The 18,159-nt window shown below is 41.5% G+C and overlaps 1 protein-coding gene across 2 annotated transcripts in view; it reads right to left on the bottom strand.

The window, feature by feature from the left end:
- The window catches only part of LAMA1 (laminin subunit alpha 1), a 175,434-nt gene that overhangs the window by 35,636 nt on the left and 121,639 nt on the right, over positions 1–18,159 (bottom strand). For both annotated transcript variants that reach the window (XM_008971191.4, XM_003817911.6), the window contains exons 35-44: positions 16,460–16,571; positions 15,381–15,540; positions 8,912–9,122; positions 8,302–8,418; positions 8,012–8,175; positions 5,869–6,004; positions 5,267–5,360; positions 3,274–3,390; positions 950–1,132; positions 481–635 (exon numbers count right to left, since the gene is read on the bottom strand). In XM_008971191.4, the coding sequence (XP_008969439.3) occupies positions 481–635; positions 950–1,132; positions 3,274–3,390; positions 5,267–5,360; positions 5,869–6,004; positions 8,012–8,175; positions 8,302–8,418; positions 8,912–9,122; positions 15,381–15,540; positions 16,460–16,571 (1,449 nt within the window). The remainder of the gene's footprint in view (positions 1–480; positions 636–949; positions 1,133–3,273; positions 3,391–5,266; positions 5,361–5,868; positions 6,005–8,011; positions 8,176–8,301; positions 8,419–8,911; positions 9,123–15,380; positions 15,541–16,459; positions 16,572–18,159) is intronic.

The following is an 18,159-nucleotide window of genomic DNA, read 5'->3' as shown; positions in this document are numbered from 1 at the left end:
CAGCCTTCGTTGCATACAAACTGTTTTCTCAGACACCTCAAGGATGAGGCCCATACTACACAAACATTTTAAGGAATACTTGGATTATTAAAACTAAGTTGGTAAAACGAAGAACTAACACCACATGCAACCCATAAACTTAAGAGTGATGTTAACACGTAGATTTGACATGTTCCGCACTGTCCAGGCTAATAGTTTTAAATTTAGTCTATAATGATAAATCTCCATAAAGACATGGAAATCTCTTTGCTAACAACATTTTGAAGCATGTTGAACAGAAGCAGAACTCAAAGAAAATGAAGCTAGTTATTGGCTTTAAATATACCAAGACAGGGCTATGAGGAAGCCCAGATTATTGGGATCTGGGTCTTTGGAAGTCCTAAGGGGCGCAGTGTGACTGAGGGCCATGTCTGCATGAATTCCCTGGGACCCCATATGACTGAGAGCCCAGTAACGAAAGCCACGGGGCCCCAAACTCACAGAAGCTGCTTGTTTGCGGGCCTGGCTGATCAACAGTTTAATTTCTGATAGGTTTCTGCTCAGATTCTCCTCTAACATCTTCAAAGGCTTCAACCGATCAAACAAAAGGTTGGCTTGAGTTTCCACGTCTTTGACTTTTCTTCCAGCCAACAGAGCTAACAAATACAAGAAGGCAAGGGGTGGCAAGAAAGTTGGGGAGAGGGAAAAACAAGATAATTAATTGTCCATTAACAACGCACTCGGTAAAACAACACCCTAACAATCAAAGCCATGACATTGTGGTACAAAGATGAAAACTGCACAAGTAGCATGCATTTCCCAAGGTCCTTCTCTTAATAAAGGCTAATCCAGATGTTAGCATACTTCTACTTTTCAGGAATGTTGTGAACAACGCACCACTGTGTGCTTAGCTAGCTCCACGTCTGCATGACGCAGACGATCATGACTGGAAGGAAGGGCGCTGACATACTGGCCATGGTGGAGTCCTGCAGAAGCTGGTGTGTCTCTCGTAATGTGGTGTTGACCCTGGACAGGCTGGCAGATGTGTTCAGCAGCTCCTGGCTCAGCCCCGCCACGTCCCTCAGCGTGCTCACCGCGCTCTGGCTTGCAGACGTGGCCAGCTCTTTGGTTTTGGCTCCCTTGTCTCTTATACCTAAAATAAATGTATATAAAAGCATGCACTTCTGGTGCTTACACACAGAGAAAAGAATAAAACGACAACAAATGTAATTTCGCACAGAAATATATTATTGTCATATTACTGATGCTGAACACAAACTGAGGCTTGTCTGTTTGCTTTTTTTTCTTTTGGGCAGTGGTCAATGAACTAAGAGCTTCTTGTTTCTAATGGCAATATTAAAGCTGCATATCATATGCTCTACTATCCCCTTTTAGGGACAAATGAAATAATTTTTGTTAATACTTCTCTGGAATATGATTTCAATACACAATGAGATCACAAAAGTAATGGCCAATCGCTGTGTGAGCTGTGTCTTACATGTTAATAAGCTGAACTTCTTTATTTGGGTCCTTTTCCATCACTCCCTTCTCAGCTTCATGAAACATGTTCTCCACCTCCTTTCATGTCTGGATAATAAGGATTTGGATCCTAGGTCTGCAGCTAAGGTGGGAATGTCTTAAGTTAAAGGAAGAGGTATTTGCCCATAGCATCAACTGGCTGCTAGAAGTAACAGCAGAATAAAGCCCAAACAGCCACTCAAGGTAAATTGGAATTCAGTTATTCTAGAAAATCTGGGTGAGGATTTTTAAAAGACAGTATCATTCATTTTCAAAGCATTTAATCACAAGCGGGGCAAAACATTTACAGCAGAAAAAGCTGGAAAAAGGGTATACAGGTGGCCTTTTTACTTTTCCTGCAACTTTTCTGTAGGCTCGAAATTATTTTCAAATAAAAATGTTATTAAGCATTTAGTCAAAATATACCATGGCATCCTTATAAAAAAAGAAAAGGAAAAAAAAAATCTTCCAGATCAGAAAATGCTCCATTGTTTCAAGGTAAGAAGTAAGCCCAACGCAGCATGCCCAGTTTCCCCAGGTAACTTCCATGCTTACAAACAGGACTTCGGGGCTTCCTGTTTTTAATGGCTTTAAAGCAGTTTATAAGACTTTTTCAAAAGATGCTTATTAAGAAAAAAAGGAGGACAGGCACAGTGGCTCACACTTGTAATCCCAGAACTTTGGGAGACCAAGGCAAGAGGGTCGCTTGAGGCCAAGAGCTCAAGGCCAATCTGGGCAACATAGCAAGACGTGGTCTCTATAAAACAATTGAAATTTTCAAAGTAAAAAACAACAAAAGAACAAAAGAGAAGTTTGAGGTGCAGCACAATTCATTTGTATTACACATAAAAAAATTATCCTATTTAAAACTTTAGGCCAGGCGCGGTGGCTCACGCCTGTAATCCCAACACTTTGGGAGGCCAAGGCAGGCGGATCACGAGGTCAGGAGATCGAGACCATCCTGGCTAACGTGGTGAAACTCCATCTCTACTAAAAATACAAAAAATTAGCCAGGCGCGGTGGCAGGTGCCTGTAGTCCCAGCTACTCGGGAGGCTGAGGCAGGAGAATGGTGTGAACCCGGGGGGCGGAGCTTGCAGTGAGCCAAGATCGCGCCACTGCACTCCAGCCTGGGCGACAGAGCGAGACTCCGTCTCAAAAAATGTGTGCTGCTAGCCGGGTTCAGGCTTCACCCACTGGACAGAACCACCATCTGCTCTGATCATGTAGACTTATTGCGGCCTGGCTTCTCTGTTACAATAAAATTACTGTAGACCCCCCCAAAAATTTCATGAATACCACATTTCTAAACCATCAGTATTAAAGTGATCAGTGAGCCTAATGTTTTACTGCCTCACTGAGGAAGATGGCCAAGCAAGCAGTCTTCAGTTTGCCACACTGATAATGAATCTGGCATTTTCCCCTTAGGCAGGTAAAGCACATTCCAGCTTCTTTACTTGCTGACTTCTTTCAATGGTCTTTCTTCCTCTAAGCAATGTGTCAAGCCCATTTCAAAAGTAAGCAATTCAGATACTATGCAGTCTCTGTTTTTAAGACTATAATTCTAGTAGCTTGAGGCAAGTATTGTGATGTTATTTTAAAAACCAATGATTTTCATTTCTAAATCATATTCCTTTGCAAGTAAAAATTTTGCCAATCTTAGTCTCATTTTTGAGCTAAAGCCCTGATCAGTCTTGAGGCAGGACTTCCTTATGCTCCTGAGTGATGCTTTTACAATGAGAAGACGTTATTTACAGAAGAAAGTCCTTTCCACTTACCTTCAGGAATTGCTCTAAGTATCAAGAGTGATTCATTGGTTTGCCTGGTAATTTCAACAGCATTCTCTTGAAATCTGTTTGTCTTATTTCTCAATTCACTCAGTTCCAATGCAATACCTATTTAAAGGGAGAAAAATGTTTCCTTTCAGGTTAGCCCGCAAAAAAGTTGCCTAGGCAACAGCTTTATCATTCTTGACCATCGACAGAATTCATAGCTTTCTAAAGAGATTCCCAATATTGACAGTTTTTCCAGCAAGACTGAGCACCACTCATTATAGAAATTAAGAGTATGGGCCAGGAGCGATGGCTCACGCCTGTAATCCCAGCACTTTGGGAGGCCGAGGCAGGCAGATCACAAGGTCAGGAGATTGAGACCAGCCTGGCTAACACAGTGAAACCCCGTCTCTACTAAAAATAAAAATAAAAATAAAAATAAACATTAGCCAGACGTGGTGGTGGGCGCCTGTAGTCCCAGTTACTTGGGAGGCTGAGGCGGGAGAATGGCGTGAACCCGGGAGGTGGAACTTGCAGTGAGCTGAGATCGTGCCACTGCACTCCAGCCTGGGTGACGGAGCAAGACTCCATCTCAAAAAAAAAAAAAAAAAAAAAAAAAAAGAAATTAAGAATGTGTTTCTAGCTTGCTCGATCATTTTCTCTACTTTGCTTGTTGACTTGTTCACTAATATTTCTACTTAAATTTCATGTCCAATTTTACTAGAGCTCAAGGATGAAGAGCTGTGTTTAAGTCACTCAGTCTTAATCAGACACACTAACTTTCTATTCCCATCTGAATCCTGGCCACCTTTCTCCTCTGGGTTGTAAAACCCCTAGGGTGGGCTCCTACCTGGAAGTCTTCCTCACAGTCTCCCACCTGCGTCTCTGGCCAATCCTCCATCCCCTACTATTCCCTTCTGGCCACCCAACTGGAACTCAACTCAACCTCCTTCTCAAGTTTGATCACAGCTTTTACTTTTAAAATTTCTGTTCATAACATACAATCACATTTGGATTTTGAGCACATGGTTAAAACGTGAAATTTTAATTGCCAGCAAGCTCCCAATTTCACTACCTATGAAGTACCTCTAGTTGTACAGACTGAAATTACAGCCCATCAACACATTATGCATTTTCGATACTGTGAGATGACAACATAAATTTTAAACTGTGTCACTCAATGAGAAAAAAAATTATGTACATATCCAAGCCTTTAGTTCAGACAGCTGTGGAAGGATCCAGTGTTAGACTCGGAAGTAAGTCACCTGTAAAGGGTATGAGCTGTGTGCCTGGCCCACTATTTACTCCTCCAGAAATCTTGGTATTTTTGATCTATTAGAATATATTAAGGTGGAAAGCACATTATTTGTTATAAAAAATTGTAGGCCTACATAGTTTCTCTTACATAACAGATTCCTGCTACCACTTTGGTTCATGTTTATTGGATGGATTGCTCTTACATATGCCAAGTCATTCTTTGTTGAAACTTTAGGACAAACTAAACTGCGTAGGTATTTTTTGAAAAATGGCTAAATCAATTAGGATCTAATTTAATAATTATTAAACGAGAACCTACTATGAGTCTAACATGATATTAGTCCCATGAGAAAGGTAAAAGAAATATCAAGCATAATACATCTCCTCAAGGAAAAACTAGAGGAGCACACGCAATCAAAGATAACCCAGCAGACACTAGGAAGAACAGTGAAGGCTCCAAGCTAAGGCAATGAGTGGAGGATTAAGGACAGGTTAAAGATAGAGATGACTGCACAATAAAGGAACAGATATCACTAGAATAAAAATGCCAAATTCTATGAGGTTTATATGATAGGAAGTTTATACGATAGGAAAATTTTTATGATAGGAAATTGGAATATAAATGGGACACAGAAATGCTAAGCTTCAAGTTGCTGCATGCAAGGAGAACATTCTTAGAGGCTGCTCAGCGAGACGCTCACGCTCACTCTGCCTGTCTACACCGTCCGAGCCACATACTGACCTGGAAGCTTCCTGCTGAGGTTGTTGCCTTCTTTTAGAAATCTGGAGCTGCGCTGCACGGCCGCTTTCCCATTAGAAACAAGGGATTCTGAGAGCTGGAAAACAGAACCACTTAAGCATGGTGAGAGCAGGGCAGGGTGGAGTCCTGCTGGGGACAGAGGAAGTGACTCCATCGGAGTAGCCCCCAGACACATTCCCAGCAAGAAAGTCAGCCAGGTACCAGGTAGGGACAATTTAAAATGGCTGAGGCAAGAGAAAACAAAGACATTTTTAAGTAGATAAGGAAGGAAACCAGCCATTCAATAAAGATTTTCACCATGGTTATAGAAAAATGTCTCCAGTAGGTATCAAGTAGCATCATCATTTTTAGCGCAAGGAAATGTGAGATTGTTCTCATCTCCACACTGGTTTCTAGTCTGTATAAAGAAGTATTTATGACCTTAAAAAATTAAAACACAGATCATATGATGACAGAAGCCAGAAACCGATTCCACCAGAAAAGAATGTTAATAGGCAGAAATTGGGGCCACTGAATCTCTGCTCAAACCCGGTACAGAAAAATCTCCCACAGAGCCCAGAAAAAGAAGCCACGGCGTTTCCTACCAGGCTCGTCTCAGTCACAGTCCTGTGAGCATCTCTGGCCAGTTCCTCCGATTCTTCAATCAGGCTCTGGATGTTGTAATGGACATAGGCTGCACTGGTGGCATTCAGGGACACATTTCTGATGTTTTCAAGGCCACTATCAAAGCAGCATATTTAGATACGTTATGATAAACTAAATCAAACTTGCCAATTCACTCACAAAAATCATAAATGCCTACTAGTTTTGAAAGCCTCCTATCTTCTTTCCCCTTAGAAGAGTATCATCCATAAAAAATAACAACCTATGGGTTCCCATGTAACTTCAAAAGTAATCTTTGAGAAGCCGTAGCCACTTTGTCATAATAACACTCAGAACTGCTATTTAATCAATACCCAAGAAGAGACTATTGCTGTTTCCCTTAGACGACCATTCATCACTTTCCACCAGCTGCCCTCAGCATTCCTCAATCTCTGTTCCAATCCCCTGCGCATGTCTAGGGCACCACTGCATGTTTGCATTGGTTATAAGCTTCCTGCAACATACTTGGTAACCTCCAAGAAGTGTTTCTAAGCATACCTGAGGCCGCTGAATCTTATCCCTCAAATGGCATACGACAATTTTACAAAATTCACTAGAGATTTTGGAGGAAGATCAGCTAATATTTCAATCAGCTTAACATCATTCTAACAAGTGGGCACATTGCTTAGGAACTTGGTAACTGGTAATGGCACAATGTCATCCAGTGCTCTCTGTCTTGAAAATAAAGTCTGGCAATGGGCACATCTTTGCCTGCTGAGTAACTCACTTCATTTTCTTTCCAAGGTTATTGAGTCGGGCAATTCCCAGACCGAATATTAGCAGCTATTGTTTGTTACTATTGGACTGGCAAAATTCTGTGATTTATAAATAAAAGATAATTATTTAACTTTGTGTTATCACAACAAATTGTTTCTATTACTCATATGAAGTAATAAAGGTTTTGTTTTAGCTAGGTATGGAGTCAGAATATTTTTTTCTCTTTGGGGGAAATGATGAAAACTGATGAGAAGAGAGGAGCTGGTATCTAATGCCATTTTCCACTACTGATCCCTAAGACATATTAGGAAGCAGTACTCAATTTAGCACATAATTTATGCAATATTCTATCTTATACGATTTTTAATTGCTTTTGTTGTGTGAACTAATCTTTTATGTCAGCATTTTTCCAGTAAGGAGACACGCATCTTTCCCCTTCCACAGAACATGCACAAGAACATACATTTTCCCAGTGTGGTCAGACTTGTCACCCATAACGCATAGCAAATTTTAAAGAAAGAAATTTACCAATTAACTCACAGTATTATGTAAATCACTGATAACACCTAAAAGTTTTGGTTCCCACATTTGCAGCACATTAGAATCACCTGAGGGTTTTCAAAACATCACAAAACCCTACACCCCAGACCCATTAAGTCACAATCTTTGGGGGGAAGGCAGCTAAAGGACAAAGGCATCGGTGGCTTAAGAAGCTCCCCAGGTGATTCCAATGTGCAGACAAGTTTGAAACGGCTGGCTAAAATTGTGCTTCTCGTTTAAAGGAATTTTTAGCAAGTTGAGTACATATTTTTTAAATATCCAAAAAATATAAGTTAAAGTAATTGTATTACAATGGCAGACTTTCAGGCAGTAGAAAATAATTGGAGGTGGTATCTCTCAGGGATTGGAAAAGAGACTCCCAACACTTCTATAGGTAGAGAGTGGGCAGCCACATCCTCCAACCAAATAATAAACTCCAAAAAGGCAAGATCTGTAAAGAAATTAATAACCTCATTCTGTTCCACCTGCAACCTAACAAAGCCCTGAGCATTCAGTAGGTGCTTAATAAAGCCTTGATGGCTTGATACTGTAGCATAATATGTGTTTTATTATATTAATATTATACTGTAGCATATTATGTGTTTTAAGTCTTCTCCTGTTATTCGCATTTTTCCACCATATATGTAGGCCAATGGTAAACTATGTTAGCAGACACAAGGAAATCCAACTTGCCAGGTTAATAAAACAGGAGTGCTCATTTTTACACAAAGGAAGAGTGACCCATCACTGTGAATAGAAGCATCCATCTTTGTTTTCTCCGATCAACAGACTGCAAGCTCTTGAGTTCCCACAAAGGCGTGTTCCTACCTGTACAGAACATCTGCTAGTCTCTGGAACTCAGCGGCATGGTCCTCAGCTCTGTAGACCAGGTCGACTGCGTTCCTTTGGGACATGTGCATGACCAGGTCATCTATGTGGTGCCTGATTTTGGCAGACCATAAAAGTAGCTTATCCTGGTGATCCTCTAAGTGCTACATGGAGAAATTAATATTGTAAATATATGCACATCTACTTAATAACAGATATGTGTGCATATAGACGAGATGTGTGAAGATTCATTAAAAACTGTATTGTGGCCGTGCTCAGATGTAATTTACCTCTAGAGCATCTTGTACAGCATCTGTTTGTGCAGCAGCAGCATCTATCAATCCTCTTCCTTGGACAATGAGCTCTGAGGTCAGATTTTGTTCTTCTTGAACATGCAGCTTTTTATCCTGCAGCAGAAATGGCATTTTAAGGGTGCTTCATAAAAGCAACCCTGCTTCTGACCTTTGGTACCTAATGCTACATGCAGAAGTTAGTGCATGGGACTCACTTTTATTTTATTTTAAAGTTATTTTTATTTTTTGAGATGGAGTCTCATTCTGTTGTCAGGCTGGAGTGCGGTGGCATGATCTCAGCTCACTACAACCTCCATCTCCCAAGTTCAAGCGATTCTGCTGCCTCAGCCTCCCGAGTAGCTGGGACTACAAGCGCGTGCCACCACGCCCAGCTAATTTTTGTATTTTTAGTAGAGACTGGGGTTTCACCATGTTGGCCAGGATGGTCTCGATCTCTTGACCTCGTGATCTGCCTGCCTTGGCCTCCCAAAGTGCTGGGATTACAAGCGTGAGCCACTCAGCCAGGCCAGGGCTCACTTTTAATTGCTTACGTTGGAGTATTTTGTTACCTGTTCTAATTGAGAAGGAGAGAGCAAGTGAGACTCACACTGAATTCTCTCAGATTAGCATTGACCATGAGCAGCAGGTGGTTGCTTTCCTGCATCTTTGCCTCAGCTTCCCTCACGAGCGCCTCAGCCGCCTTTAGTTCATTGTTGTGCTTTGAAAGGACGTGGCTTGCTGCTTCTTTCGATACCTCCAATTCTTCCAGCGGCTTCTGGTAATTTTCCTGAATTTGTGACAATAAATCTTCAGCAGCCCTGATAAATATGAATGGTTCACATAGTAAGTAAATGAACAACAAAGCTCCTATCTCTGAAATAATAGTGGAAAAAATTTTTACATATTTATGCCTAGTCTCTTTTTGAAATTGTAAGTGATACATCATAACTTCTTAAGAATGGAAACAATTTTTCTAAGATAGCTACAGGTATGGCAGGTTTATATTTTATCCTTAACAAATTGTCTTTTTTTTTTTTTTTTTTTTTAGTGGTGCATCTCACAGATACATTTATTCATGACAGGAAGTAAACGGTACTTATATAAGTGCACAGTGATGTTCCATGTTCCCATATAGTTTGCTGAAATTTACAGGCATGGTGATCTTTCATCTCATGTGTATTTCAAGTTAAGCCGGTTAGGATGACCACAAGCAGGCACAAGTCTTGAAGCTTTCAAAGCTTTACTTCTTTTTTTTGAGAGAAGTCTTGCTCTTGTCCCCTAGGTTTGAGTGCAATGGCTTGATCTCAGCTCACTGCAACCTCCACCTCCCATGTTCAAATGATTCTCCTGCCTCTGCCTCCCAAGTAGCTGGGATTAAGGCGCCTGCCATCACGCCCAGCTAATTTTTTTTAGTAGAGACGGGGTTTGGGTTTCACCTGTTGGCCAGGCTAGTCTCAAACTCCTGACCTCAGGTGACTTGCCCACCTCGGCCTCTCAAAGTGCTGGGATTACAGGCGTAAGCCACCGCGCCCGGCCCAAAGCTTTACTTCTTTTATCAGCAGCTCTGATGATTTCATAAATGATGAAGCTCATTAAACCCCACCTCCCCAAATTTCCTGGTAAACTTGGGTCCAGTGGGCTTTGTGGGAATCCGAACACTTAAACTTTCTAATACATTTTAGTAATGGAATTAAAAAAGATCATCTCCATGAATCTGGATTCAGGAAATTGGGACAACATTCTGTGTTGATGGGAACTGCAATCTTTCATTATATATAATACAGCAAGAAATTGAAAGAAAGCTATTCAGTGATTTGTTAAGAATTTACCAATTTATATATACGATAAAAGGATTTTCTGCAGCTAGTTAAGAAGAAACAGATTTCATAAAAGCTTTCAAATTCAAATTGACAAAAAGATATGATTTGTACCACGGATAAATGCAAGCTTTAGAATACCAAAAGATTTTTTTCCTATGTCTTTATAAATATGCCATCAAATTGCTGATTTAAATCAATTTTGAATTTATAGCTGCATAGAATAATAAAATTTCATGCTACAAATCCTTGCAGTAGTGGAGTATATCCTATTAACTCTTCATTTTAATTTGTCAGGACAACTTTGAAAAATTCTATGGAAAATGCCCTGTAAAACACCCTCAGCTTTCACAGGTATCAGGTCACTGGGTTAAGACACGACCAAAAACATTTTTCAAGGTTATGAATTTGAACTCTGACATTATTAGAATAACATCGGCACTTATAATTTTTAATGATATAATTTTTAACGATAATAAAGACGTTGCATTATGAGCAGGCAACAAGAACTAAAACACATACATAAGAAAACACAAATAAACCCAATATATTTCTAATGTCTGATCATGAATCTATTATTCCTTATTATTAAATAAGATATCTCTCTAAGAAAATTTAAAATAAATTAGCCAGGCATGGTGGCGCGTGCCTGTAGTCCCAGCTACTCAGGAGGCTGAGGTGGGAAAATCGCTTGAGCCTGGGAGGTGGAGGTTGCAGTGAGCTGAGATTGCGCCACTGCACTCCAGCCTGGGTGACAGAGTGAGACCGTGTCTCAAAAAGAGAAAAAAGAAAGCTCAAAATAGAGGCCAAATTTTCATCTACAAGATGACTCTTCTATCTAAACTACAATCGGGTGAAATGACATAGTCCTCAATGACTTGAACAAGATTAATCAACAAAAAAACCCCACTGAGCACTTCATTAGCTTCTTCTAGCAAAATTAACAGAGGAAACTGGTGTTTCTCAAACTATGTTCCTCTACAACACCAATGTCCCATGAACTGCCAGGCAGATTCCTTGAACAAATATTCCAGGGTGAAAGAAGTGAGCCGGATCCTCCACGGGGCTGCTGATGTGCGTCAATGTACTAAAAGCTTTGAGAAGACCTGCAGTACAGAACGTGTCTCTCCTTAGTAGACACTGTGTCTTGGAATGTGCTTCTTTAATGACGTATCTTTGGTCGGGCGCAGTGGCTCATGCCTGTATCCCCGCACTTTGGGAGGCCAAGGCGGGCAGATCACCTGAGGTCAGAAGTCCAAGACCAGCCTGGCCAACATGGTGAAACCCTGTCTCTACAAAAATACAAAATTACAAAAATTAGCTGGGCATGATGGTGGGTGCCTGTAATCCCAGCTACTCAGGAGGCTGAGGAGGGAGAATCGCTTGAACCCGGGAGGCGGAAGCTGAAGTGAGCTAAGATCACGCCACTGAACCCCAACCTGGGAGACAGAGGAGACTCCGTCTCAACTAAAAAAAAAAAAAAAAATCTTTTAATAGGTCTGAGATACCACCATGGAAATCATTTGAAAAACAGCTACAAACAATAATCCGAAGTGTGCAGTAAAGAGTCAACGTGGCAGGCTGGAGTCCGCTCTCCTTTGAAAGGCCTGCTGGCAAGGTGGGCTGCGTTCCCACTGATCCCTAACTGCTAAGAGTAGCTCACTACCTGGGCTGTTTGTGCAAGCAACATGTTTTATGCTGAACACCTGCTTTCCTTCTGGGAGTCGACTTTTGCTGTGTGCTAGGCAGAGGGTGCCTACCAGTACAGCTCCAACAAAATCCCTGGGTACTGCATCTCTGACAGGCTTCCCTGGGCAGAAACATCACACACATGTTGCTGCATTTTTCTTGCTGGGGGAGGAGTGCTCTCTGGGATCCCACATGGGGAGAGGACTTCAGGGATTTCTCCAGACTCTGCTGTGTCCTTTTGTTCCATCTGGCTGGACTTCCTTAATAAATCTTAGCCGTAAGTACAGTTATATGCTGAATCCTGGGGGTCCTGGTGAAACTCTGAATGTGGTGTTAGTTCCAGAGACACCCGACCCAGCATGAAAAGCAATCAGTCTGTGTGCTAAACTTCTCATCTATACAACTGCCATGCTTCAGCATGAACTACCAATTTTTTAAGAATTATAATTAAAAAGCAGATAATTCCTAAAATAATCCATGTATTTTGAAATGGCATATATATAGGGATTATCTACGGAAAATCAGAAAGTGGAGGCCAGAGAATACATTTTAAACTCTTGATTTTTAAAATAAAAGGTCTCTTTAGTAATATTTTAACTTACAAATTAGAGAGATCAGCAATCTTATTAATAACTTTATTCCAAGTGAAATCAGAAGGGCAGTGACAGAGAAAGGGGTCCTAGAGGCCCTCGCCAGTAGGGGAGGGTCAGGAGGCACTGAGGGGAACAGGTAGGGGTGGGGGCTGGCCCTGCCTCCCCTCCTCCTTTCAGGTCTCTCCAACCAGGTCTTCCCAGGAACCACCCACTCTGGAGGCAGTGTCCCAGGGCTGGGTTCCGCTCCCTAACCTTCCTCAGCCCCCTACACATCTGAGTTGCTGGGGAGCTTGTTAAGGATGGAGAGTCCCAGGCCCGCCTTGCAGATCCTAGGAAGGTTAATATTTGTTCAAGGAATCTGCCTAGGAGTTCATGCGACACTAGTGTTATAGAGGCACATAGCTTGAGAAACACCAGTTTCCTCTGTCAATTTTGCTAGAAGAAGCTAATGAAGAGTGCTGGGTTTTTTGTTTTGTTTTGTTTTTGGTGGTTAATCTTGTTCAAGTCATTAAGGACTATATCATTTCGTGTGATTGTGGTTTAGATAGTAACATCATCCTATAGATGAAAATTTGACCTCTATTTTAAACTTTCTTATTGTATTTAAAGTGCATATTCAGAAAATAAACTTTCCCTAAATTGACCAGGAGCTGCTAGTGGGCAAAAGGCTCTATTGTTCCCCTGTACGTTCCCAACTCCTGGCACGATGCTTGCAACCAGGGTTCAGGTCACTTTGCTGAATGAATGAATGAATGAACTGACCTCAGAAGGGTAACGGTGGGAGGGGACAGCCCCACAAAATGATTCTCTAGGATCTGCAGGGTGGGCCTGGGAATCTCCATCCTTCACATGCTCCCCACCAACTCAGATGTGTGGGGGGCTGAGGAAGGTTAGGGAGCAGAGCCCCACCCAGGGGCATCGCCTCCAGGGTGGGCAGGTCCTGGGAAGCCCCAGTTGGAGCTGCCCGAGAAGAGCACAGCTGAAGCCTCAGTGTGCAGTCGGGGCTGCAGGACTAACGTTCGCACCTTGGCTTCTGTCACCACTACCCATTGCCTCTCAAATTCGATGCAAACTTCAGCTGAGCTTCTTTGGCTCCAGTGTTCCCTTGTTCAATGGCTCTCCACCTATGCTAGACTGAGATCTCGTTTCCCCGCCCCTGAAAGGCCCTCGATGTCTCCGACTGTCCAAATTCCACCTGCCCATCTTTTATGGAAGGGGTCTCAAATGGTACTTCCTTTTGTTCTGGGTGGGAAAATAATAGGGTTTAGACTCGAACAGATTCAGGTTTATGGTCAGGTTTCATATTGTCCCGGGGGCTTAACATAGGGCAAGTTACTTATATTCCTTGGGCCTCAGTTTCCCCAACTGGGTTCTCCCCTACTTGGAAAGACTGAGATGATCACAGAACACAACGTGAGAAGAGAAGCCGGCACTCTCCTGGCACAGAGGAGGGGCTCCACAGACAGCTGCTCACGCCCATCTCCCAGGACCACGTCCTCTTCTCATTCCCCCCGCGCAAGGCCTTTAGATCCTAGTTCTCTCAGAGCCCTTTCCAGGCCCTGTTATTCTAGTAATTAGATTACTAGTCCTCTCTCCAAACTCCATCCAACTGCAAGCACCTCCTTTTGTTTTTCACCTAACAAATCAACAACGTCAAAAATTATGCTCTATGATGAAAAAAGACACATACTCAACCCTCTAGAGTGTGTTGCTGGTGGCAGTGAACATTGTTTTTAAAAAATATTAAAAAAAATTATTTGGAAGTGCATGTTAGGAATCCTCAAAACACAAATTCTTTGACTAAATAATTCCACTTCTTCTTTTTTTTTTGAGACAGAGTCTTGCTCTGTCACCCAGGCTGGAGTGCAGTGGCATGATCTCAGTTCACTGCAACCTCCGCTACCCAGGTTCAAGCAATTCTCCTGCCTCAGCCTCCCGAGTAGCTGAGATTACAGGCGTCTACCACCATGCCCAGCTAATTTTTGTATTTTTAGTAGAGACGGTTTTTGCCTTGTTGGCCAGGCTGGTTTTGAACTCCTGAACCCAGATGATCTGCCCGCCTCAGCCTCCCAAAGTGCTGGGATTACATGCATGAGCCACCACGCCCAGCCAATAATTCTACTTCTTAATATCTACCCTGATAATAATCTGAAATACAGAAAAAGAAGAGATATATACAGTATAAATAAATATTTGATATTTCAATATAGAAAAGTTATAAAACATTTGCATAAGAAGTCCCTCACAACATAATTTAAAATAGCAAAATATTAAAGTTTAAATATCTCACAGGACTATATCATTTCATCTGATTACAGTTTAGATACTAACATCCAGAGTAGAGTTTTAATAAAGTATCATGTAACTATTTATAACAGCACTTCAGACATTCATTACAACCTGCAGAGAGACAGCCTGTGCTAGTATATCAAGTAATACCTGTGTGAAAATGCTAAGATAAAAGCTGGAAAGGAAACTCCAAACTCCTTGTTACTGTATGTAAGAATGCTTTGTGATCTCTGTGTCACTTCACATTGTGTATTTCAATGTAACTGTACTTTTTTATATAACTGAGCTCAATTATTCTGGCATAACATTGACCTTAGAGTTCATGGTATGGGTGGCCACCAACGATTTTTTTCTATGAGAGTTTACTGCCTTATCCTTGATCTACAGTACCATGAGGCTCTGCTGTTTGTGCTAGGTGGAAACATCCCGGAATCACAGAAAAGGACAGAAGCTACTGCATGATAGCACAAAGATAGATTACACTGACTGCACAGATTACACCTTTCTATATTTGGAGGGGTCAGTACCCATCTCTTCATTTACTTGACCACAGGGCCCCTTCTCCTCTCTTAGGATATTTCATTTCCAGTGAGCACTTTTCTTCCACGATGCCTCCTTCTCCTTTGGAGATAGCGTGCAAGTTTCTCTCTCTACTTGGTTGCATTGTGAACAGTAATTAGGAACTTACTTGAGTTCAAGGGTGGCATTTTGGTGCAACTGTGTGAAGTCTCTTATCTGCATGATTTCTAGCAAAGATGTACCATTCTGTTGCATGTTCTGAAGAGTAGAATTGGGTAGTAGGAAATCTTCATCCAAAGTCTGATTTAAAGTTGTCTTTTCCATAATTTCTATGGAGAAAATTCATCAATTATTTAATAAGCCTCTCAAAAGTGGCTAGTACCAAGTGAAAAACTTAGAAACTTCTCTGCTGAGGACTGCTCTGTTACCTAAGCTGAGTTGGACCTCCATGTCAGGCCAGGCCACCTGGCATATCCCAGTGTACTCTGCACATCCCCTAACTAAACATTCATGAACTTGGGATTACTGGTCTATTTCAAAGTCTTCTCATGCACCAATAAACTCCCTAAAGGCAAGGACATGGTGTCAACCTCAGCATTTCCTTGTACCTGGCAGAGACATCTGCACATGAAAAATAAATGTTCTCAATAAATATTTACTACATAAATAAACCACCAATGCTTGATCCTACTTTTTTTATTAAGCATACTTTGTTCTAATAATTTCCTTACCTTTTGCCCTATAAAGTCTGATTTTTATTGGATTCTGTACTTTTTAAGCCCTTATACTATAATACAAAAAGAAGAGCGATCATATGTTTCTGGTAGCCAGAAAACTGAAAATAGCATGCTAAAAGCCACAGCACACCCAACTGAGAAGTGATTAAATTATTCTAATATGATGGCTATACTTGGTACCTAACTGAAGTCCCAAATCCTGTCAGCTCCTATTCTGGGCAAATGGATGGAGAGCTACCATACTAACTTTACCATAACAGGGCTTGAGAATTAGGATCTAAGTTTTAGGCATAATGCAGAAAATAAAAAGAGAAATATGCATTTTTTTAAAGCTAAAACTCTCAGTCAAAGACTAAAGTTTGCACATCTCAGGATCCCCAAACTATTCCAGCCCCTCTGGTTCCGGAAACCCGATGCAAGAGATATACATACATTCATATGTTTAATAAAGCAATGGTGACTTCTTACTAGATAAGCACAGATACTTCAAACTAGACACTGCCCACACTACCTGTGATGCTCATCTGCAGCCTCTCAATGGCTATGGCCAGGTCTTGACTCTCCTTGAAGATTCTCTCAGTTGCCCTATTCACCTTTTGGGTACTCGCTAACATTCTAGTGAGCTGGTGGAAAAATAAAGTCTCAGGTTAGTTTGACTTTAAGTAATTAGTTTGACTTTAAACAATACGCAAGTTGTAATATTCCACTGTTGCCGCTTATAAGCAACAACATATATTCCAGAATATAGAGTAAAGATTAGCATTATCATGCAAGCCGAGCTTAATATTTTGGGGTTAGAAATGGACTAAGTAGTTAATGAAATAATTTACAACTCACTCAGCATAAGAAAAGATGGGTATGTTTTTAAAAGCAGGCTAATTGTGTATTCAACTACAGATTCTCCTAGTGGCTATACTGTGAGGGCCCTCGATTCACTTTAAAACCCAAATATACAGAATATAGAAAGTAAACCTTACTGATTTGTATGGCCTATGAGATGTTAGTCTCTAGGAGTTAAGAACACGGAGTCAGGCAAGCTGATTTTAGACCTGATTCTGCCAGGCTGTGGACAGGCCCAGACATCTCCAAGCATTGTCCGTAACACTTGGGAAACAGCAACGCTTACCTCCCAGGGCTGCTACGAGAACTACACAAGACGAAAGCCAGGAAGTCAGCAGCCCAGAGGCTGACACTTAGCTGTCCTCAGCTGTTATTTCTACTGGGATTTTTACTCTTTGTTAAAGGAAAGGTTGTTTGTAATTTCCAAGAATGTAGAGTAACCCAGTCTGAGTTTGGTGTTTTCTAGTCAAGACCAAAGAGAATCTTCTTTAACGGATACAGAGAATTTATTTTAATCAGCTTATTTCCAACCAAATGTTTGCTTGATGAGGTACTTAAACCCAAACTTAAACCCTTCAACTCTTTCCAAAACATCGTTAATTCTAAATTAACAGGAGCCAAACTATACTTCCTAGGGTGATGTTTGTGTATGTGTGCATGTGTTGATGGAGATTAGACATCCATACGTATAGATACACCATCACAGTACAGACACACACACACACACATACAAAATTCATAAATGAAAAAACAGTAAATTTGACAATAATCCTTCCTCACCATCTGCAGAAGGGGAGATTCTTTTTTAGGTCACTAAATGCCATTCCTCTGGCACAGGCTAAACAGAATAAATAATTCCCTGATGACAGAAAAACAAGCTCACTTGCCATTCAGGGCCCTAAAATCAGAACCACCCCAGCCTGAAGCCTGAAGTTTGCACAGACGCCTCATCATGAGGTCTGTGCCCTCCCTGCTCCACCCAGCAAGCTGCAGAGAGCATTACTGATGTTCAGTCCGTGCTTTTGGGCTCACCGTGTACTTCGTTACTGAATGAATTTAGGAGAAGGAAGAAACCCCAGCAATCTTTTCATCCCCGCCCCACCTTTGTTTCAGAGGAGAAAATGAGTCAGAGCCAAGAGACTGCCCAACTCTGTCCTCAGCAGAGATGACAACAGACATTAAGTCGGGAGCCTTTTCCCACTAAACCACAGAAACTGGCAGGGTCAAAACCAATTTGATGATTAAGTACCTGGAGCACAGCTCGTGGGAGGAAGAGGCTGGCATGATCTAATCAGAACCTTCCAGACAGCCCCAAGGCAACTGCTCAGGAGGGCTGATGGGAGGGACCAGGAGGAAGGTTGGTTGGTTATG

Source organism: Pan paniscus, chromosome 17 (assembly GCF_029289425.2).
Source record: "Pan paniscus chromosome 17, NHGRI_mPanPan1-v2.0_pri, whole genome shotgun sequence".
NCBI classification, from domain to species: domain Eukaryota; kingdom Metazoa; phylum Chordata; class Mammalia; order Primates; family Hominidae; genus Pan; species Pan paniscus.
Note: the sequence above shows the minus strand (reverse complement) of the source record. Positions and strands in the feature narration are given on the sequence as shown.